Here is a 23292-nt window from a genome sequence, read left to right as displayed (position 1 = left end):
CAATAAAAATTGGACATTACTGAAAAATGACTTAACAATATAAATGTTAGTGATGATGATGATGATGATGATATCGATCCAGCAGTGAATCATGAAATACCATGATCTCACAAGAGTCAAAAACTGCAGGTGAACCTTTATATCCATCGCAATGGTCGCAATATTCAAGGCTGACAGGGCTATGGAAAAATAAACATGCAAAAATCACTGGCAATGGAGACAGGAACTGGTCTGACTACTCCTAACACCAACATGGAATCATAGGATAAAAGTTACAAAACTGTTCATCTCTTTCCATCCCATTATACATTAAGAAGTTTCTACTCTAGGCAACTCAATAACAACAAAAAAAGATATTATCTTTACACAAAGATATTATCTTTATTCTTTTCAAAGAGTAAGAGCAGAAAAACTGGGAATAAATCATGCACCTCATGCCTGGAGAGTGAATGAATAAATTGTGGCATATGAATGAAATGGAAAATTCTTGGAATGACAACTATGAAGAATTCAGAGAAATGTAGGAATATTTCTCTAAAATGATGCAGAAAGTTGATGCAAAGAACACCATTCATACAGACTACAACTACGTCAATGAAGACTTATTGAAATAGCCACAAAATGCAGGCTACAATCATACTCAGTGTTGTACTTTGCAAGAGTAAAAGTGCACAAACATTTTTCTCTTTTAGCAAATAATCATTACAAAAGCATATGGTAACTCAGACCACTCAGTCACTATAAAGGAAGTCTTGTGGGCTTCTGCTGAGATTTTGGTTGAAGATATACTTTGTTTTTGGTTTGTTTGCCTTTTGGATTTAAACAAAATGTATAATTTTTTTTTCATCTGTCCCAGAGGCCAATGGATTGACACACAAATAGGCTGCAGAATATTATCGATGACTGGTGATAGAGGGCAGCAAGGTAGCACAATAGAGTGCATGCCAGGCCTAAAGTTGGAAGGACCTGGGTTCAAATGTGACTTCAGACACTTCCTAGCTATGGGACTACTGCATGAATTAAATATCTGGGGGACCTCCAACCCAGGAAGACACCCCAGTGGATGGACAGAGGAGTCACAGAGTTAAGTGTCTGCCAATGATGGAGGCCAGGAGATAGGCTATACAGAGGCCAGGGGCCAATAGAAGGATCTGGGGGAAGGGCTTAGACAAGGCTTGAAAAACCAGTGTGGAAAGTTCAGGAGTCTCTTGGCTCCCATTCCTCTTTTTGGTCTTGTTCTCTCCTCCCAGCTTATTAATGTAGCCACCTCTGGCAAAGGGCAATATGGAGGGAACCATGTCAGGTTGGAATCTGGGGCCTGATCTCACTTTAAGTTAGAAAGGCTGGAAACCTTATTTCTATCTTTCTCTTTACTATTAAATACTTATAAATTTAGTATAAAGTCTCCAAGATTAATTTTTATTCCTAACATGACCCTGGCCTAGTTACTTAAACCTGTGGGACTAAGTTTCCTCATCTGTAAAATGAGCTGGATAAAGATGTGGCAAAACACTCCAGTTTCTCTGTCAAGTAAACCCCCAATGAGGTCATAACTGAAAAATGACTGACTTCCTCAAATAACTCATCTCCTCATAATCACATAAATAGTTTGGGATCAGTGACTGACTGTGGAAGAGTGCTGGGACACTTCATACACTATTGCACATCAGCACTGGTTATGAAACTTAAATAATCTTTGAGAGTTGCCTGGGCTCCTTGGAAGTTAAATGACTGCCTTAAGGCCACACATGACCAGTATATATTGGAGAAAGATTTACATCTAGATCCTGAATGCCTGACTCTGAGGCTTGTTATTTATCCACTATACTATATTGCCTTATATTTTAAGAAAATGTCAACTACAAGAGTGGGGTCGGGAGATAACATGAATCATATAACATTGGAAAACTTATGTGTAAATTTGTTATTGTAAAATATATTTTAAGAAGAAAATGTGGAGGATTTCCTACTTCATTTTGCATTTCCTCTCTCTTCCCTATAAAGAATCTTCTCAAAATGAAACTCCCTTTGCTCTTCCAATGTGGATAAAGGGCTATTACAGAATCAGTCAGCCTACTAATAGTGTCTAAGAGCAGAAAAAGGGGAGAGAGAGTCAGCATTTTTTCCTCTATGCTGCCGTTTCTGGTTCTCTTATCTTTTTCTCTTATTTATCTCTTTGGACTGGGAGGATAAGATGGGCAAATTAACCAATGGACCCCTGTGATAGAGGCTGGCACTAGAGAAAAAGTGCCAGACTGAAGAGTATATGAAATTGATCATCTCGATGGGGGAGGGGCCCCAGGAGTAAATTTCCAGAGGAGAGAAGACTCTGGCTGAGAGAGTTTGGGGGGAACTCAGGCCTTGGCAGCCTGAGCCCCCTGAGAGAAAGTCAGATTGACTCACCCCTGGGCAACAGGAGCTGAGGTGAAGTCTGCTCAGATTTCTCTTCAGAAAGTCCCTTCAATTGGGAAGTGTTGGGGGCAAAAGATTTCCAGTCACCAGCAGGAAAAGTGGGTAACCCTCAGGAGAAAGTCTTTATCCACCTTCTCTCTTCGACATCTCAAGACGGAGAGACCCTCACTGCTCAGCCAGACTCTCAGCCAGAGTCTTCTCTCCTCCGGAAATTCACTCCTGGATCCCCTCCCCTGCCAAGATGATCAATTTCACATATTCTTCAGTCTGGCACTTTTTCTCTAGTGCCAGCCTCTATCACACCCCCAACCATACTGGGTCCCACTAACCAAGTTATACCTCAGGCTAAAGAAGCTTTCAACTGGTTTTAATCTCAATAGAGTTTGTTTTTTTTTTTTTCCAGACTGGTTTAATACTAGGATAAAACTAGGCTGTGTGTGAAGAATTCTGGAAGGAAGGAAAAAGAAAGGCAAGGCTGGCAGAAGTAAGGAAAGCCTTGGGGTGATAGGGGAAGGGAAGGAGAGCTCCAGAGAATAAGGCCTTTGGAAGAAGGGTAGCTTGGAATCGTGAAGAGATACCTACTATACGAGGACATCAGGAAGCCTGTGTTCACCTTCCTGGTGTTGCTGAAGTTGGGCTCTATCTCATTCCCCTTGGAGTCGAATTTTCGGCGATGGATGCGACTGGGTCTGATGTACAACACATAGTAACGCTCCTATAATCAAGCAGAGAAACAGTTAAATGTGTTTCCCTGCCATGTCCTAACTGCTTCTGGGGCCTGACTTGCCCCCAAAACACTTCCCACCTTCTCTGGCTTGAGGATCTACGCCCTGTTCCTGGCCACTAGAACAAGGAATGCTAGCACAGAATTAGAGTGGGGAGAGATCATCAAAATGAGGATCAAAGAGGAATTGGTAGCTGGCACACAGTACATGTTTCATAAATGCTTGTTCGTGGAGTGCCAGGTTGGCTAATATTGTGCTGGTCCCCCAATCTGTCCCCAGAGGGAATTATTACTACTCTTTGGTAAAATGGTAGTCATGCAAAAATATTTAACACAGAAAAAAAGCAACTTTTTTTTGTTGGAACAAAGAACTGGAAATAAAATGGATGCTTGACTATTGGGGAATGGCTAAAAAAAATATGACATGGAATATTATTGTTGAGACATTAATGAAAAAGAGACACAGAAAACTCATATGGACTGATAAAGGGTGATGGGAGTAGAATCAGAAGAACAAGTTTAACTATAACTCTAATAATGTAAAGGGAAATAATTCTTAAAGATTTCGGAACTCTAACTAAAGCAATAATCAATTATGACTTCAGAAAATGAAAGATGAAGTGTGCTTGGTTCCTCTTAATAATAAGAGCTAACATTTATAATAGGGGCCAGGCACTATGCTAAATGTTTTACAATTATTATCTCATTTAATCTTTACAACAATCCTGAGAGGTAGATGCTATTATCATCCTCATTTTATAGATCAGGACACTGAAGCAAAAAACTGTTAAGTGATTTGCCATGGGTCATACAGCTAGTAAGAATCTGAGTTCACATTTGAACTCAGGTATTCCTGACTCCACATCTTAGTGGAGTGATATACCAGAGGTGTGAAATGGGACATTTATTTCCAGAAACAATCAAAATAAAAGAAAGCAGAGGTAATGATACTTAATAGTATCTACCTCAAAGAGCAGCAGGGAGGAAAGAGCTTTGCAAATTGTAAAATATTATAGAAATGCAAGCTTAGTGTGTCATACCATCCACTGGCATCCAAAGTACCACAGTAGTTATAGGGAAGAGCACAAGGAAAAAAGACATACAATATATGAGTTACTAGAAAAGGGTGTCTCAGTTTCATCAATGACAATAATGCCATCAATGACAATCAATGACAATGACAATAAATGCCCCTGTAGCATGGACCTTAGAGATTATCTAATCTATCTGGTTTCTTTTGAGCAATTAGGAAATTAAAACCCAGAATAGTGACCTGGTTTGTTCAATATCACAGGGCTAGTTAGGACACCCAGGTGCTTCTCCTGGAGCCGCCTCTTTTTTTCTTTTAAACCCTTAACTTCCATCTTAGAATCAATACTGTGTATTGGTTCAAAGACAGAAGAGCAGGAAGGGCTAGGCAATGGGTGTTAAATGACTTATCCAGGATCATATACTAGGAAGTGTCTGAAGCCAGGACCTCCTTCATCCAGGCTTGGCTCTCAATCCACTGAGCCACCTCACTGTCCCAGAGCCACCACTATTAATGATCTTAACCCCAAACTAAAGGCCTTGAAAGGTACCTACCACAGGCTGTCTTTTTTTTTTTTTGGTTGTTTCTATATCCTCTGTGCTATTGAACTTAAGCAAGAGGAAGGCCTTGCACATATAAGACAGTAAATAAACTTTTTTTAATTAGTGAAAATAGGAAAATGATAGAATTAAGCAGACATATAGTTATTTCTTACATTTGGAAAGAATATGAAATGAAGAATCCTAACCCAACTGTTATCTCAGGAAAATAATTGAAGTGACTAGTGCCAAGTACCCATTATAATAGAATAGAAAACGTAAAACTCTTTACCGAGTCTGTTGTACAAATCATCAGAATACAAGCTCATTAAAGAGATGAGCAAAAAATAAAAATAAAAATTTTAAAATAAAGAGATGGAGAGGAGAGGGAGAGAGGAAGAGAGAGAGAGAGAGAGACAGAGACAGAGACAGAGAGACAGAGACAGAGAGACAGAGACAGAGACAGAGACAGAGAGACAGAGAGATGGGCAGGAGGAAACACATTCTCTTTCAAGTTTAGGGATGATCCTTTTATTTAACTCTAAATTCCTTCTTTTTTCATTGTTTCAGTGTTTCACCACTAAAGCCCTGAGGCAAGGGAATAGAAAACATCTGTCCATGAATAATGGAAAATTATAGGAAAATAATGGGGCTTATATTAGGACTATTTACCATAATGCTAAAAGTATCTGTTATTTATCAAAGAGGGTACTTCCTCCACCAACTTTGCTTAAAACCTTTTTATAGCATTCCATATGGTCTTTAAGGAGTATGACCCCAAAACTAAGCAACCTGCTATCAAGCTAAGTGTCTCTGAACTTCACTGGTTCTCAGAAAACAGATAAATACAGCTATAATAAAGACTCACTCTGAAGCCTCTCTGTAGGGTGGATAATCCTACTACTGCTCAAATGAATCTCTTCCAGGTGTCCAAATTCCTAGTGCAGGTCTGATCTGATCTGACTTCACAATTTTATGATCATTTGTCACTCCTCCCTCACCTACCCTAGCTGATACTTGATGTATATGGTTTCAGGAGCCCATCCCAAACTGGTAAAAATACCACAATTACAACACAAGAGAAATCACAAGACCAAATCGTAGAGGTATTACTGCCTTATAGTAATTCACTCAGTCTACACTAGACTCTTCCCAACTACTCACTCAATTAGCTCACCAAATAACCTATCAATATCAAGAACTCTCTGTTGCACCTGGTCTATACCACCAAAAGATGACCTGTCATTGCAACTTACAAACCAAGGACCATTTACTTTGCAGTACTTTTATTTATATTCATTAAATATTTAATTTAACATTTATGCTAGGATATTTAAGGTTTCTTAAGTTAATTTAAGTAAACTTACATATCCCAGGATAAATTGGCAGCTATATACATATATAAAATACATAATTACTGTATATTATATACTATAATTATATGTTATATAATTATAAACACAAGGAGGGAGGAAGAAAGAGGGAGAGAGGAAGGGAGAGGGAGAAAGAATGTGTTATAATTGTTATCTACTATCTGTCGCCTAGCTCCTTTGGGATGTATTATGGACTTTTCCCTCTTCTAGTATATGTTGCAGATGATGGTATTATTGTTATTTCTCCTTGTGCATGGGAAACAGATTTCTCTATTAGGAAAAGTAGGAAAAACAAGTAAGTATGGAAAGGAACAAACTGTGCCTGTCCTGGGTCTCATGTTCTGTGGGGTTCCTTCAAGGTATCCTTGCCTTCATTTGGGCCTTGGATCTCCTTTATGATGCCCTGGTTCTTCACATTGCTGGAAGTAATAGTTACTGCATGAAGGGACAGTTGGCACCTTATCAATTACTGGGGTTCCAAAGGGCATTCTTTTTAAAATACATTTTTATTACTGCTTTTTGCTTTTATATAACATTCTTTCAAATTGTATCCCTCCTGCTATCCCTTCCTTAGAAAGCAGTCCTTCATAATAAAGAATGAAAGAAGTGATCCTTTATGCAGTATCCCATACCTATAGTTTCCTACTTGCACAAAGAGCTAGAGGAGGGACTTTCTCATGTCTCTTCCTAGGGTCCAAGTCATTTTCACTGAACAGCATTGAATTTCAATTCTTTTGTTGTTCTTTCCATTGATGTCATTGTAGACATTGGGAGTACTATTTTCCTGGTTCTGTTTACTTCATTTTGCACCAGTTCATTTAAATTTTTCCATAGTTTTCTGTATTTATCATATTTCATCATTGCATTATATTCATGTACCACAATTTGTTTAACCATTCTCCAAACAATGGGCATCTACTCTAGCACCAGTTTTTGCTACCCTAGAATTGCTGCAATAAGTATTTTCATGTGTATAGGGTCTTTCTTTTTTTAAAGCTTCAAAAGAGATGAACCCTACTTTTTGCAATAAATAGGTTCCTGAAAAGTTATTTGTGGAGGACCTTGTATTTTTTAATGTAATGTTTCATTTTATAACAAAAATAATTATTTTCTTAAATGAATGATCACCTCCTAATTTAATTGTTTTGAAAGTAAGCATACATTTTTTAACATTAGGGTTTTTTTAAAAAGTGGGTCATACGTGTATATGATTTGACATTGATTTCACATATAAGTAGAAGGACAGAGTAAGGGAATACCTAGAAATGAAGGGAATCATCTTTGTTTTATTTCAAGCCTTCCTAAATAAAACCTAAATTTCCCATGGGGTAGTCTGCTCAAGCAGCTAGGTGACTCAGTGTTATATGCTATTCACTTTGCTAAATGCTTTACAAATATTAGCTTGTTTTACCCTCATAACAACTCCATGGCTTGTTTTACCCTCATAACAACTCCATGAGGGAGATGCTATTACTATCCTAATTTTACAGTTGAGGAAACTAGGTCAGATCTCAGACATTTGCTACCTGTGTAACTCTGGACAAATCATTTAAAAATTTATTTGAAAGGGTAGCTTTGGATCAGATACTTTCTAGTTAGCTAGTGTGACCCTAGGCAAGTCATTTAACCCCCAATTGCCTAGCCCTTAACTGCTCTTCTGCCTTGGAACCAATACTTAGTATTGATTCTAAGTCAGAAGATATGGGTTAAAAAAAAAAAAAGTGTATAACACTCTGATAACACATGTGTAACTTATACTACTCAGGGAGGAGGGAGAGGGAGAAAGTATTTGGATCACAAAATATTAGAAAGTAAATGTTAAAAATTGTTTCTGAATCAGAAAATCAGAATCAGAAAAAAACAATTTAAAAATTCAATTAAAAACTTTTTAAAAAGAATACATCATAATATATACATAATCAAGCAAAATTGCTTTTCAGCTCCTGGAGGGAAGAGGGAAGAGGGGAGGGAGAGAACATGAATCATGTAACCATGGAAAAATATTTTAAAATAGATAAATATTAAAAAAAAAAACAAAGGATTACCTCACACTCACCTTTTTGCCATTAGCATCTGAGATGTTATGGCGAGAGACATCAACCAGTTCTCCTTCCAGGAGGATACCATTTCCCCTGGAAAAAAAAAAGAAAAGGAGAGATCCTAAGGCTTCAAGAAGAAGGAACCTTAACCCTAAGCCTCTTAGTCACAAGCTACTACATTAACACAGAACTGTGACCCAGGTGATCCCTGTGTACCCCAGTGACAAAGAAAAACTCTACAGAATGAAAAATGCCCTTTCTATTCACCCAGGGCACTTCTCTAAGGATTGAGAGGCAAATACATCAATAATAGCTGAGATGTGTATTTTGCTTTAAAGTTTGAAAAACAGTTGCTATGCATGATGCCATTAGATCGAATGGGAAAAAAGTAGACCCTGTCCAGTCAATCACTTGCCCATTTGTAGATTTCCAGCAGAAAGCAGGTGATTGGGGGGGGGGGGGGGTACTCAGGAGAGAGAAGGGCTAGTTCTGAGTATCTGGGAGTCATCTTCAAAGAGCTAACAGTCCTATCCTTGGGAGTGCACAAGACTACCAAAGGAGGAATGATGGGGAAAGAAAAGAGCCCTGGACAAAGCCTTAGGGTATCCCCACACAGGAGCCAGCTCTTGGATGAGGAGTGTAAACCTCAAAATTCCTTAGACTTATAAATGTTGGAAATTTCACCATTGGGATATTTCATACTTGGAAAATTTCTTACTGATAGTCTATTGGAATGGGAACCCCATTGGCATGGGAGGTTCCTTCTCTTCCCTTCTTAAGATTACTTTAGGACAGAAACCCTTTGCTGAACAATGGAAAGGACTTTGACCTATGCTTAAGCATAGAACAGGAATTTCTTTGAGTCTTGATTGATTTTAGAATTGATACAATGGAGATACTTGGAATAAATCTCCACCCTATTCAGTCCTAATAGGATTGAGTAAGGGCTGCAGCCTAGATCAAAATTTAATCATTCCAATCTCTACCCTACTCAAGTTAACAGGATTTAGAAAGGGCTGTAGCAAAGGAGTAAAGATTTAATCATTTGAAAATATGACCTTCAACAGACGTGCAAAAGCCAGAAACCTCTGGGCGGTCCTGGGTTAAGCGAGAGCCTCCATTGGCACAGGGAAATTGATGAACAGTGATTGGTAGATGGGAGAAAGGAGGGGAGGAACTTGGAGGGTTTGCTTAAAGATAGGAGGGTCTGGAGACTGAAGAAAGGAGAGAGGAGTCTTGGTCGGGGTGGTTCCTGTGGCTTTGAGAAGGCTTGCTCTGAAGGAAGCTGAAGGTGGGGGCCTCTGAGACTGTTTCTCCATTTTGGACACGTGAGTAATAGGGACTGATCTCCTTTCTTTGCCCCAGCTATCTAAGGGCTTGGGCCCTTTGGCCCAGCCTAAACAGAAGGGGTATTCAAGCCCTATTATCAAGCCTTCTCTCCCTTTTTCTCTCTCTCTATCTCTAATTCCTTTCTTACTCCTATTGTAATTAAACTCCAAAAAAGGCTGACGGCTGACTTGAGTTTTTCATTTAGGAATTACATAGCTGATTCCTTGGCGACCTTAAATTAATATATATATCAGTCTATTAAAGTGATTCCCTTGTTACAGGAGCAAATACAAACCAGCTGTTTGACATTTAAAATTCTTCACCTAGATTCATTCTACCTGCCTTAGAATATATATGTTGCTCCCCTTCACCCACTCTAGAGCAGGAGTTTTTAATCTCTGTTGTATCTTAGATGCTACTGGCAGTGTAGTAAATGAAGCCTAAGGATCCTTTCTCAGAATATTGTTTTGTTTTTGGTATTTAATCCTTACTTTCTGTCTTAGTAACAATTTAAGAATAGAAGAATAAGTGCTAGGTAAATGGGTTAAGTGACTTGCCCAGGGGCACAGAGAGAGGAAGTGTTGGAGCTCATATTTTAAACCCAGCTCCTCTCAACTCCAAACCTGGCTCTCTATCCACCATGCCACCTAGCTGCCCCAGAATGTTGTTTTTAAATACATAGGACAAAAAAATTAAAGATTACAAAACAAATGCATAAAATAGGATTTCAAAGGAAATTAATTATACTAAACTACAGTAATCAAGATAGTATACAAAAAAAAATTCATGGTTTAAGAACCAAGAACTAAGGACAGGTAGATAGTTCCATGGATAGTGAGCCAGGCCTGAAGATGGGAGGTCCTGGGTTCAAAACTGACTTCAGACTCTTCCTAGCTGTGTGACTCTGAGCAAGTTGCTTAACCCATCTACCCCCACCCCCCCACCCCCCGATTGCCTAGCCCTTACAGCTCTTCTTTCTTGAAACTAATACACAGTATTGATTCTAAGATGGAAGGTAATGGTTTAAGAAAAAAATTAAAGGGACAGGATGGTAAAGGAGATGGTTTTGTTGTTTATCTGACCCTTTATGACCCCATTGGGGTTTTCTTGGCAAATGGTTTGCCATTTCCTTCTCCATTTCATTTTACAGATGAGGAAACCGAGGCAGGGTTAAGTGATTTACCCAGGGTCAAAAAGCTAGCCAAATGTCTATGGCAAGATTATTTTAATTCAGGAAGGTGAATCTTCCAGATTCCAGTCTTGGCACTCTATCCACTGTGCCACCTTGCTAGTCTAAAAATAAACTGACATTTTAATAAGATTTTTATAGTTTATAAAATACTTCATGAGAAAGTAGAAAGCCCTAATGCTTAGGCTTTTAAAATAAAGAAAAGCTTATTCCAGGGCTCACCCCATCTTAGTTGCCTGGTCACCACGGCAGTGCCTGGCATTTTAAGGACAATGTTACCCTCAAACTAGAGAATTGTCCTTCATTCTCCCCACTTACATTTCTTCTCACTCATGCATATTTAAATTATACTAATGATGTAACATGAAAAGAACCCTTGACTGTGCTCCTGAATAGAGCAATCATTGTCTATTTGGGGGCTTCTTTCCCACCTCAACTTGACTTCACCTATGGTTGCTCCAGCATTGGCTTCTGGACTGTTTTCACTAAGTGCTATACACCTAAGAAAGGAGGTGGGTGGCAGAGTGATTACTGGTTGGGCTCTCTGCCAGTTACCCAGGAAGTAACCTAATCAAATGTTGTAAATATCCAACTCAGGCTGTACAAAATGGCCTAGTCCTATAATAACCGTTATTGGAGGGGCAGCTAGGTGGGTTCAGTGGATTGACAGCCAAGCTTAGAGATAGAAAGTCCAGGAGTTGAAATCTGAACTCAAGACACTTCCTAGGTGTGTGACCCTGAGCAAGTCACTTAACTTCCATTGTCCAACTCTTACCACTCTTCTGCCTAGGGATCAAGACACAGTATTATTGATTCTAAGATGGAAGGTAAGGCTTTTTATTTTTATTTTTAAATTTTTTCCATAGTTACATGATACATGTTTTCTCCCTTCCCTCATCCTTCCCCCTGTAAACCTTAAAATTTCTTAGACTTATGAATGTTGGAAATTTCCCCATTGGGAAATTTCAAACTTGAAAAAATCTCCTACTGATAGTAAGAACTCTATTGGAATATGAAACTCCTTGGCATGGGAGGATCCTTCTCCTCCCTACTTAAGACTACTTTAGGACAGAAACCTTTTGCTAAACAATGGAAAGGGCTTTGACCTATGCTTAAGCATAGAACAGGAAGTTCTTTGAGTCATGATTGATTTTAGAATTGATACAATAGAGATACTTGGAATGACAGAACCAGGTCTTGGAAACTACAATCTCCACCCTACTCAGAGTAACAGGATTTAGGAAGGGCTGCAGCAAAGATCAAGATTTAATTATTTGAGAATATGACCTTCCACAGACATGTGCAAAGGAAACAGACCTCTGGGTGGTCCTGGGTTAAGCTAGAGCCACCATTGGCAGAGGGGAGACATCGACAGTGATTGGTAGATGTGAGAACTGAGGGGAGGGCACTTAGATGGTTTGCTTAAAGATGGAGGAGGTGGATGCTCTGGAGGAGGTCTGAGAGGAGAGAGGTCCTGGAGGGAGAGCTCCTGGAGAGGTCTTGAAGGAGGCTGTGGAAGGAAAACTCAGGAGGAGTCAGGAGGAGGATTCTCTGGAAACATTTCTTGAAAGGATGCTCTCTTGAAGGTGGAGCCTGAGGTTGGCATGAGAAGGCCTTACCTAGAGAGATCTTGGGTGAGTGATAAAACCAAATGACTGATTTATCTCTTAGGACTGAGGTCTAGGCCTTATTGGCTTGAGGCCCTTCATTCTTATTCCTTTCTTACTTTCTCTCTTTTTCTATTGAATAATCAGTGTATTATAAATTAAATTTCTCTATAAAACCCAGTTGGCTTGGACATATTCATAAATTGGGAATATATTCCCTGGCAACCATCTTATATTTATATAAACCCAAGACACGGTAGAAAACATATTTCAGCGGTCATAATTGATATATATATTTCCCTTGCTCCCAAACATTTTAACTATCACAGTTTATGGCCCCCACTCTCTTATCTACAACTATTTAACGCTCAAAACTATTTTAAATCTAACACCCCCTCCCAGAGTTGACAAGAAATTCCACTGGGTTATACATATATGCCCATATTGTTTATTTTTGTAAAAGAACAATTAAGGATTTTTTTTTAATTATTGATTTCTTATCCACTCTACTGATGGAGTTTACAAGTACCCAGGGCAATAGTAGTAACATCCCCCCAACTAGAAGACCCCCAAAATGAGTCAAATGAACTACCTTAAAAGCTCCCAGTGTCTTTCTCCTTTCTCAAATTGACTTTGTCTTTTCCAAGATACAGACTCTCCCAGTCTGTTTTGTCTTTATCTCTTGATATAGACCTTCTCAAGTTGAGGAAGAATATTTGTGGTAAAGGCAGTTGCTGACTTTCTCTACAACTACCACCACACCCTTTAATTTTTTTTTCCCTAAAAACTGAAAAACAACCCAGTTCCCAAGTTTTAGGACTAGCTCCTAGATTCAAGACAAATTTGTTGAGCCCTGGACTAAGTCAATGACTATATTGTCTACATCCCCTATAAGACTAAAATTTCTTAAAAAACAGACCCTCATTTAACCGCAAAACATCTAGGACCAAATTGCACCAACTCAGCATTCCATACAAAATCAAGAGAGTACAATGCTAATACTGTTACAGTACTCTGTATCTTGGCAGTTATTAACAGGACATTCACTTCCCAGTGGGAAGCTGGCACCAATTGGTAGAGAAGGCATAGTCTGCATTTGGGAAATATTAAGCAATTAATAGGGTGTTAAGACTGAGAATCAGGTGTCTTTTTGGAGCCTGGCTCCTAATTCTTGCTGAAAGAGGTACAGTAAATTATTTTGCTTCTTTATAATTTGGTTTCCACATCTGTCAAAGCAAAAATTAATTCAGATCCAGCTTTTAGGGGATAGTTACCTAGTGCTCAGTTCTTTTGTTTTGTTCTTTAAAATGCTTAAATCAGCCTCCTCAGTGCCATAGTGATGTAAAGCAGAATAAAAAGTTTGACTCATGCCACTGCAATGGGCAAAGCTTACCCAAATTGGTGTTCCTTAATCAAGGCAGGGGAATAACACAAAATGAATATTTAAAGGTCTTGATAGCAGAGGTACGGTTTCCAATAACTTTTTTTTAACTTTTGCTTTTTGTCTTAGAATCGACATGAAATATCAGTTCAAATTCAGAAGGAAAGTAAATGCTAGGCAACTGGGGTTAAGTGACTTGCCCAAGGTCACATATCTAAGTATATAGGACTAGATTTGAACCCAGGTCCTCCCAATTCCAAGTCTGGCTCTCTATCTACTGAGACACCTAGCTGCCAAACTTTTAAATGATGCTCCTAGATTCCCAGATTTTCCATAAACCTCCCCTCTTGCTCATAAAGTCTGGTTAGAAGGAAGGGGTTGGCCCAAAAAGGAGAAAGGATTTGTTTTAAATAAAAAATTGACACAGTAAAATTTTGCCTAAATTTGACCTTGCATGGGGGGAAAAAAGATCTACAAGTGATAGGAGTTAAATTTCAAGTCCTTTTTTTACAAAACGGATTGTTAAATTTTTATTGTTTCAATCCTCTAGTGTATAAGAGCTAGAAATCTATTTAATGTTGTTATAAGGGTTATTGAACCCTTAAAGATTATTGGTATTGGTATAGGTATTTCCAATAGCTGTGTCCTGAATAGACAGGCTGTTGTTTTACTCTTGAGAAAGATAGCTTCTCTAAATAGTCTGAAAGAATTCTGGCTCAGGCCAGTTATATAAAAATATATTTATTGTACATATAAAAAATTTTGGAGGGATAGTAAAAGGTAAGCAGGTAGAAAGGTATTTCTTATATTATGTAGGTCCCTATGCTAATAAATCTTAACTATAACCAGCCAACCCACCCAATCTGGTCCATGAGAACCTTCTTCTCCTTCAACAGGATCAAAGCTACCCTCTCTTCCTATTTATCTATAACCCCCCAAATTTTCTTATATATCTATCCTAATCTAAATCTAAGCTTATAAACAAGAAGAGGTCAGAGGTTTCCCTTTCCTGCTACTTAGATGTGACTTCCAGCTGGTCAGAAATTCTACTAGAGCCTTTCCGACTTGGAACAGGTCAGACTTTACTGCCACCTATTGAAGCAGGCTCAGTACTGCACCCAACAAACACAAACTCCTCTGGCCACTCTTCTGCCTTGGAATCAATACAGAATAAGTAAGGTAAGGGGTTAAAAAAAATTTTTTTTCCCCAAACTCACAGAGGTGCTCTCTTTGGATCACCTTCCTTGTTAAGGTCAGCCCAAGGAGTGAACAATTAGATCAAATGCCTTTCTTAAAAGTTCTTTTAGAAAATTCTCTCCCATTAATCATCTCTGAGATTCCATTCAGATTTAAAGAAAGGGAACTTTTTAAATCTCTCTTATGGATCTATCAATAAATTATGCTACTTAATTCTATTTCCTAATTTTTTTTTTTAAACCCTTACCTTCCCTCCTGGAGTCAATACTACTGTGTATTGGCTCCAAGGCAGAAGAGTGGTAAGGGCTAGGCAATGGGGGTTAAGTGACTTGCCCAGGGTCACACAGCTGGGAAGTGTCTGAGGCCAGATTTGAACCTAGGATGTCCTGTCTCTAGGCCTGGCTCTCAATTCACTGAGCTACCAAGCTGCCCCCCTAATGAACTCTTAATTAGTCAATGACTCTTTCTCTACAATGTCAATATATAGGGTGGACATAAGGTAATCTTAGAAAGACTTTAGTCACTGGGGGTTGAGCTAAGTCTTGGCCAGAGTCAGGGATTCTAAGGCAAAAGGTGAAGAAAAGAACAATCTGGCAATTCAAAGGCACAAAGAGAGCTCAGGAGATTTCCTTCCTGAGGAAGAAGTAGGCCAGTATGGTATGACTGTAGGCTGTTAAGAAGAGTAAGTGTAAGAAGACTAGAGGCCAGGTTATTGTTGTTTGTCCTTCCTTTTCAAAGAGAAACAATGACATCATTGGGAGGTCTTGACTTGCCTGTGAGTTGGATTTAAGTGCCAGAACTGCACAAAAGTTGTGAGCTTCATTCTTTCTTCAAGTCATCAAAGTCCAGTGGCAAGACAAAAGTCAAGGCTCAGGACACCCTGGATGACCTTGGTCTCTCCAATGTCTGACCAACTTCTTGGCTGTTGGAATTATTCCCCTCTGCCCAGTCCAATAAGGGATGTCTTCACACACTTGGGTCATGTATCCTCCCAAAGTGACCAACTGGTTTGAGGCCTATCAGTTACCCTCAACCTGGTTTAGCCTGTCAATCTATCAGCATGGGCAGGGGCTTTCCCTCCTTGGAGTCTGATCATGGGACTGCATGGAATTCCTTCTTCAGTCCTCAGTCTTCTTTTATCCATATATGGCCACTTGGGTTTCATGTTCTTTCCAGGGCTTTCTGTTGCAGTCCTCCATAGAACGACTTTTTGAGCATTGGGTCCTCAGTTTTGGTACCTCAGTAAAACCAGGGTATGGCAGGGTGAAAAATGGACACCAAAGGTGGATGAGCAGCCCTGAGAAAGTCCTCCCAGAACATAGCAAATAGAGAGAGAATATAGAGAAAACTTCGGAAATGCCAGGAGTTTACATTTGATCCCAGAGGTAACAGAGAGCCATTGGAGTTTGTTGAGTAGAGTAGTAACGTGGCCTTCCCTTCGGGAATATCATTTGGCAATTCTGTGGGAAAAGCCTGGAGTGCAGGGATCTATGCACAGTTCACCTAAACGGACAGAGGTGAGGACAGGTTCGGTGCCTTAAAGGATTATGTAAATGTGAGCATTAGGAGGAACCTCGGAGGGGCTGCAGGTGCCAGGAGGAAGGAGACCCGGGATCTCCGCGGGGGCACCCCAGACTCCCCAGGTAAATTACGGCATGCGAAGTAGTCTAGCCCTCAGCGAGGGCTGCTAGGGCGCTTGAACCACTAAAAATCTTTGTTCCAGAGAAGGAAAACTGCGGCGTGAAAAAGAATTCCCCCGCCCGCCAATGCAAAGACCTTGACCGCCACCCCACCCCATCCCCAGTCCCGTTTTTCTCCATTCTCTAGCCAAGCTAAGAGGAAAGAAGCCCGAGGCTATAGAGCAGGGCGGCAGCCGCCCCGCCCCATTCCCAGGCCAGGGAAAGCCTCGGGGAGCCGAGATCATGGAGAACAGCTGCCCGAGACCCAAGCGCCCGCAGGCCTGAGCCCCGAAGGGAGCCCTACCGCTGGTACGCAGCCGGGTCCCAGGAGCCGGGCAGCCGAATGCTGTGCACCGCCTTGTTCCGGAGGGCGCTGTCGTGATAGATGCGGCTCATCGGGATGGAGGTTAGGACTCGATGGGAATGATCTTGCAACTACTTCCTCTCTGGGGCGGAACGATGGATGCTTGAGGTGGGGGGGTTGAAGCCGTAGGGAACTACCGGAGAACAATAGGAAGGAGGACACAATTCCCAACTTTCAGGACACATGGAGATCGAGCTTCCCTTGATTTAACTTGTCCTGGCCTTCGTGTCCAGTTCTGAGAGGTCAATGTCCTCACCTCCCCTAGAATCCCGAACTGTTACCCCCCTCGTTTTAAGGAATGGTATGGTCCATGCCTCTCCTTTCCAAGATTTGGCTTTAAAGGAATAGAGCTGTTCCTAAGCGAGCTGTGCAATGTATCCTCTTCCCTGAAGGGGCGCAACACTCAACCGGGAACTATGACTATAAGGGAGGAGAACACGGAGAGGAGAGATAAAGTAATAAATAATAAATATTTAAAATTAAGTCATAAAAAATCATGAATCAGGACCAGACACCAGCTCTATGCTTTCTCTTCTCCATGTACTAAAGAAGCAGGCGACCAGTGATCCTCAGTACAAATTCAGATTGAGTATATCTCAGGAGAGCAGTAATGGAAAATGAGAGGAACCAGAGAACTGATCTCAAAAGAACCAGCTCCCCAACGTAGAGGATGTGGGGCTATATCCCCAAAGAGGCTGCCACATGGTGCCTGCCATTGGTCTCAGCTGTTTCTAACCATATGGAATACTTTTTTTTTTTTAGGAGTCAGAAGCAACCAAGCCATCTTCCCAAAATAGAATGAAACCTGAACTGGACTTACAAGGCAGAAGATAAGAGTTTCCCTGGCTCTGCCACTTGACTAGCAGTGTGACCATGATTAAACTCCTTAATCTCTGGACCTGGATTTTCTCATCTGTAAAAATAAAAGGGTTGAATCTCTAAGGGCCCTTCTTTTGCTGAATCCTATCAACTCATTACTGTGAGCTTGGGCAAATCAAGTCACTTTCGTTATTTTCATTATTTCAGAATTTCCTTCCCCTTAAAATGAGATGGTTGGATTGGATACTTTCTAAAGATACTTGCAGTTTCAAAATCCCATAATACTAGGAATTGTACTAGAGGGATGCATCTTAACCTGGGGCTCTTGTCAGGCCTCTGAATCCTTTGGGAACAGATATGAGCTTTTTTCCAGCCCTTTAGTTTATAAATATTTCCAAAAATGCATGATTTAATCATTATGGATTCTCCTTCAGTTCCATTAAGTAATCACTTCCTAACATTTGTACAACCCAGTAGAACTGCTTGTTGGGGGGAGGGGGGAGGTGGAGAAAATTAATCATTTAACATGGAAAAATATTTTACAATAAAAATTAAAAATAATAATAAAAATAAAACCTAACATAAAAAACAAAGTAATCACTTCCCAAATCTCTCAACTCACCCAGATCAGAACCTCTTTCTAGTCTTAGTAAAATTTCAGGGATTACTTTGGCCAAAAATAATTACCACCTACTGACTAAACTTGACTCTGCTTCTTGAATAACTAACACATTGACAGGTGCTTGCCAGGTCTTCCTAGCTTGATAAAGCCTATCAAAATGTTAGGGTTTCAACTTGGAGAAACCATGTTCACCTTTATGCCAGGAGGAGGCACTGGAGAACTTTAGTGGGGGCAATTTAGTTTTCAAGTAAAGATATACAGAAAAGTTCCACATGGTAAGGAGTAGAATCAGAACCATATGCCAATTTATTCCACAAATTGTAGCTCTTCTGCTTATAGGGGTAATACTGTTGCACAGGCTGGGAAATGAAGTCTGCCTTACTTGAGCATAAATCTAATTTATACTCAAGTCAAAAGACATCCTCAGTGATGTCATTTGGGTCCTCTTCAAATATGAAAGAAAGAAAATAACAGAGGTAATAAGATTTGAATGTGTATACATCAGGTGTAAAAGTTCTAAAATGAAGTCAGATTGGGATAACCAAGGAAAAAGTAGAGAAGGGGGAAAAAATATCTTCTTGGCATTACCTTAGTCCCCACCATTCCTCGTTGTTCACCATCTAATAGATAGGTGGGGCAATAGATAGAGCACTGGGCTTAGAATCAGTAAAACTCATCTTCATGAGTTCAAATCAGGCCTTAGACACTTAACTAACTGTGAGACTCTGGACAAGCTACTTAACTCTATTTACCTCGGTTTCCTCATCTGTAAAATGTACCAGAGAAGGAAATGGCAAACCACTGTAGTATCTTTGCCAAGAAAACCTCAAAATGTGGTCACAGAGAATCAGACACAACTGAACCACAACCAAGTAGGTAAGCAGCTTTGGCAAAAAGTGATTTTGATAGTGTCAATTAAATGTTATTGACTACTTCTCCATATTAGGATCCTCCCTTTTCCTGAAATAGAAATAACACCTTCTATACCTTAAGAAATAAAGATTTCATTAAGAGGAAGGGGGAACAGATGCTGCAACATGCCAACATTGGCTATTAGAAAAACACTTTATGCTTGAACAATATAACTAAAAAGATGATAGCATTCTGGTCAGAGGAAGAAAGAAGGAGGAGGAAGAAAAGAAAATGATTTAAGAGTGCCACTCTACTCAGGCGTAATCTATCATTGTGTTTCAGTGGCACTATATCACCATGGTACAATTTCTCATTGGCATCATTGCTGAGACAGAAGAAATTTCGTTATTTGCCATCTTACACACACTAAAATCAAACAAGTCCCTTAAGTCAAGAGCGTGTACTCTAATGTCTAGAAGAAACACTACCCAAAGGGTTGAAACCAAAGCAGGGTTAACTGAGTTAACATCCATTTCTGGCGAGTGGGTGTTGTCTCTTGGAGCTGGGTGCCAGTGATTAGAGTTCATTGGAATCCATGGGACCATTTCATTGATAGGGTCAGAAAGTAGTAGGTAAGACAAGAGGATTAACCCCTATCACATCACTTTCTCCTCAAAAGATTTCATCTATTCCTATATCTATAATGCTCACCTCTAGGAAGACGATTCCTAAATCATGTCTATTGTACAGTTTAGTTTCTAGTCCCCATTTCTAATCATGCTGCTGTATCTCTCTAACCAGATAGCCCTCCATTTCAAATTCAACTAAACTTATCTTCTTCCCAAAATCAGTTGGCTCTCTATTTTATACAATCCTAGAATGTTGGGTTTGGAAAGGACATAAAGATCAACAAATCCAGCCTTTCCCTTTTATACGTGGTCCACTCTACAGCTTCACTCCCCAACTGGCACTGGCAGGTTGGGTCTCTAGAGGGTTCCTGCTACCGATGGTTCTAGGAGGCTTTTCTTCTAATACTATAGTTCATGGGTCCCTACTGTTATGCTTCTACTTAACATTCAGCTAGTAGATTTGGTCGGCTTTTATAAAAAGGCATTTATTTGAATGGCATAGAAAGATACAGAATCTAGGGGGAGAAAGTATGGGTTCAGACTTAAAATGCGGTGGTGGTAAGTGGTGGTATTCTGGAACACATGTGACGAAGGCATCTCATAACTCTGAAACAATCAAGTCTCAGCGTCCTTTTTTTCTCTGGAGGAGCTTCAAAGTTCACTGTGGGTGAATCATTGGTGTTGATGATGGATAAATTGCTCCATTGCTAGACTAGGTTTGCTCTTTGCAGGGTACGTTGAGAGAATAGCTCACCTGGACTTGCAGTATCTCAGCTAGTCAGTTCAATCTACTGATGGGTTGAGTGAAGGAGCTTACTCAGCTGCTGATAGACTAAAAAAGCTGGATGAAGCCAGATTATAAATGCCAAACAGAGAGGTTTACATTTTATCTTAGAGGCAATAGGGAATTCTGATGGCTCTTGAATAGGGCAGTAACAGGCACAGATTCATGCTTTCAGGAAGATTATTTGGGCAGATGCAAGGAGGATAGATTAGAGAGATGACAGAATGGAAGCGGAGACTCCAAGAAGAAACTGTAACAATAGTCCAGGAGAGAAGTGATAAGAACTTGAATGGATGAGAACCTAAGGGTACCTTACTGTATTTCACCTTCTCTATGAAATCTTCTGTTCTTGATCACATCACATGGAAGTGATCCCTACACTCCTATAATCCTTTTTACTACTTATCTGTTATCTACCATTGATTACTAGCATTATAATTATATGTATAAGTAGAATCATAAAACAGGTCCTAGAGGGGATCCCAGAGGCCATCTAACCATCATTTTACAGTTGAGGAAACTGAAGTCCAAGGAAAGCAAATTATTTTCTCACATTTACTCAGGTAGTAAATGGCAGAGATGGGATTTGATCATTCCACCATACCACACTACCTCCTCCCTTCCCTGCTAGATTTTAAGGGCCTTGAGAGCAAGGCTAGTTTCTAATGCATATTGCTATCTCTCACAGCATCTTGTACATAACAAATCCCCAGTAAATATTTTTTAAACAAATTACATCACAAGTAGGCCAATCATGAGTTCAAAAATTTAAGCAAACCTCTCAGTCCTTAGCAAGCCTCATTTGAACAGAACACATCCCACAGTTTGGAGGCTGTCCCTTCCCCCTCATTGTACCAGATTCCTGAGGCCTGCTGAGATGATGTCAAAGGATAGAAAGATCTGCACTGCTCTGGGGAGACCTCAATGTGGGGGAGGGGAATCCATTGTAGACAGGAGAATGGGATTCTGCAAGCACAGAAGGGCACATTCTGGATATCTTTTGTGCAAGGATCACCATGTGGATTGACCTATCCTGTGAGGCCATAATGTGCTTTCATCAGCAAAGTCACTGACAAGGTTGCAGTAGATCTCTCCCCCCTCCAGCTTGCCTTATCCAATTTCCCCTTTGTCTACCCCCCCCCAAAAAAAACCCCTGGGTTCCCTCTAGAATGCAGCCATGAAATTGAACATCATCTGAAATTCATAGAAACCCAAATATGTCCTTCAAACTTCACAGCTCAAGGAACTATCATTCATCTCTTATATTCACTGGTCTTGAATGGTCATGCTATGCTCTCTTAAGTTGGTGCCATTTTAAATGGTTAGATTCTAGGTCATTATTCAGCATGAGGATGAATTTCCTTTATAAGTTGGTAATACACTTTTTCCTCTCAGTTAATTTTTGGGCAGTTTGCCCGCCCTAGACCGACATTTCAGCTAAAAGCTACCATGGAATTTCTTATTCTAAGCATTGTCTCTCACACTCATTCAATTACAGAATATTAGAGGTGAAAGAAACTTCAGAGGTTATCTAGCCCAGACTTATACCCTATATTGAAATCCCATTTATAATATCCCTGAACAGTGGCCATTTGCTAAACAATTCTGTTTGTTCATCTAATCTGTGTGTTGAATTTTTTTTTTTCAAATTCTTATCTCCCATCACTGAATTGATACTAAATCTCCATTCCAAGACCAAGAGTGGTAAGGGCTAGGCAATTGGGATTAAGTGACTTGCCCAGGGGTCACACATCTAAGAAATATTTGAGTCCAGATTTGAACCCAGTACCTTCTGTCTCTAAGCCTGGCTCTCTATCCACTGAGCCACCTCACTGCCACATGTGTTGCATTCTAATTAAAGTGCTTATATTATAAAGCCAAGATCTACCCCTTAATCATTTTATCCATTTCAGAGATTTTTTTTTGTCTGGAACCACAAGGCACAGAGGGGGGAGTAAATGGAAAGCTGTCAATAAGGAGCTTCTAGTAGGCCAGTTTGGTTGGAAAGGAGAATAATATTAAATAAGCCTAGAATATAGGTGGGAAACATATTATGGAAGGCTTTAAATGTCAAGCTAAAGATATTTATATTTTATTCTAGAGACAGCAAGGAGGGGGTAGCTGGGTGGCTCAGTGGATTGAGAGCCAAGCCTAGAGATGGGAGGTCCTGGGTTCAAATCTGACCTCAAACAGTTTTTTTAGTTTACTAAAGACAATAATTGAACCTCTCAGAACTGATGAGATCTTGAAGGAAGAGAGTATAAAGAGAGAAATGGAGCCAGCATAGAACCTTGGAGGAGTAAACTAGAGCAGTTTGAGTAACAAAGGAGACTGAGAATCAATCAATCAATAAGTACTCATTAAGGGCCTCCTATGTGCCAGGCACTCACTATACAAGGCATTGGGCATCTAATACAAAGAATAAAACAATTCCTACTTGCAAGACATTTACATTTTAATAGGGAAACAAGTGCATATACAAATATATGCAGAAGCTATATAAATTGAACAAAGACAAATAGCTACAAGGTAGTCAGGGAAGGAGGGCACTAGCAATTGAGGAGACCAAGAAATATTTCATGTAGAAGGTGATGCTTGAGCTATCTTGAACAGAAGAACTCTGTTAGGCAGAGTTGAGGAGGGAGTGTATGCCAACCTTGGGGGATAGTGAAGGCAAAGGCATGGCATAGGGCATAAAGTACCATGTGTAAGAACAGAGAAGA

At 39.9% G+C, this 23292-nt stretch overlaps 1 protein-coding gene and 1 long non-coding RNA gene across 3 annotated transcripts in view; one reads left to right on the top strand and one right to left on the bottom strand.

Annotated features, from left to right (window-relative positions):
- The window catches only part of LOC103106484 (AP-3 complex subunit sigma-2), an 82528-nt gene extending 65602 nt beyond the window's left edge, over positions 1–16926 (bottom strand). For both annotated transcript variants that reach the window (XM_056806342.1, XM_056806350.1), the window contains exons 1-3: positions 16804–16926; positions 8135–8210; positions 2995–3127 (exon numbers count right to left, since the gene is read on the bottom strand). In XM_056806342.1, the coding sequence (XP_056662320.1) occupies positions 2995–3127; positions 8135–8210; positions 16804–16895 (301 nt within the window). In that variant the 5' untranslated portion in view covers positions 16896–16926. The remainder of the gene's footprint in view (positions 1–2994; positions 3128–8134; positions 8211–16803) is intronic.
- On the top strand, positions 16768–17824 carry LOC103106250 (uncharacterized). The gene is made up of 2 exons (XR_460461.2): positions 16768–16905; positions 17626–17824. It is a non-coding gene; the product is annotated as an uncharacterized LOC103106250 (long non-coding RNA).
- The last annotated feature ends 5468 nt before the right edge of the window (positions 17825–23292 follow it).

Source organism: Monodelphis domestica, chromosome 1 (assembly GCF_027887165.1).
Source record: "Monodelphis domestica isolate mMonDom1 chromosome 1, mMonDom1.pri, whole genome shotgun sequence".
Lineage (NCBI taxonomy): Eukaryota > Metazoa > Chordata > Mammalia > Didelphimorphia > Didelphidae > Monodelphis > Monodelphis domestica.
Note: the sequence above shows the minus strand (reverse complement) of the source record. Positions and strands in the feature narration are given on the sequence as shown.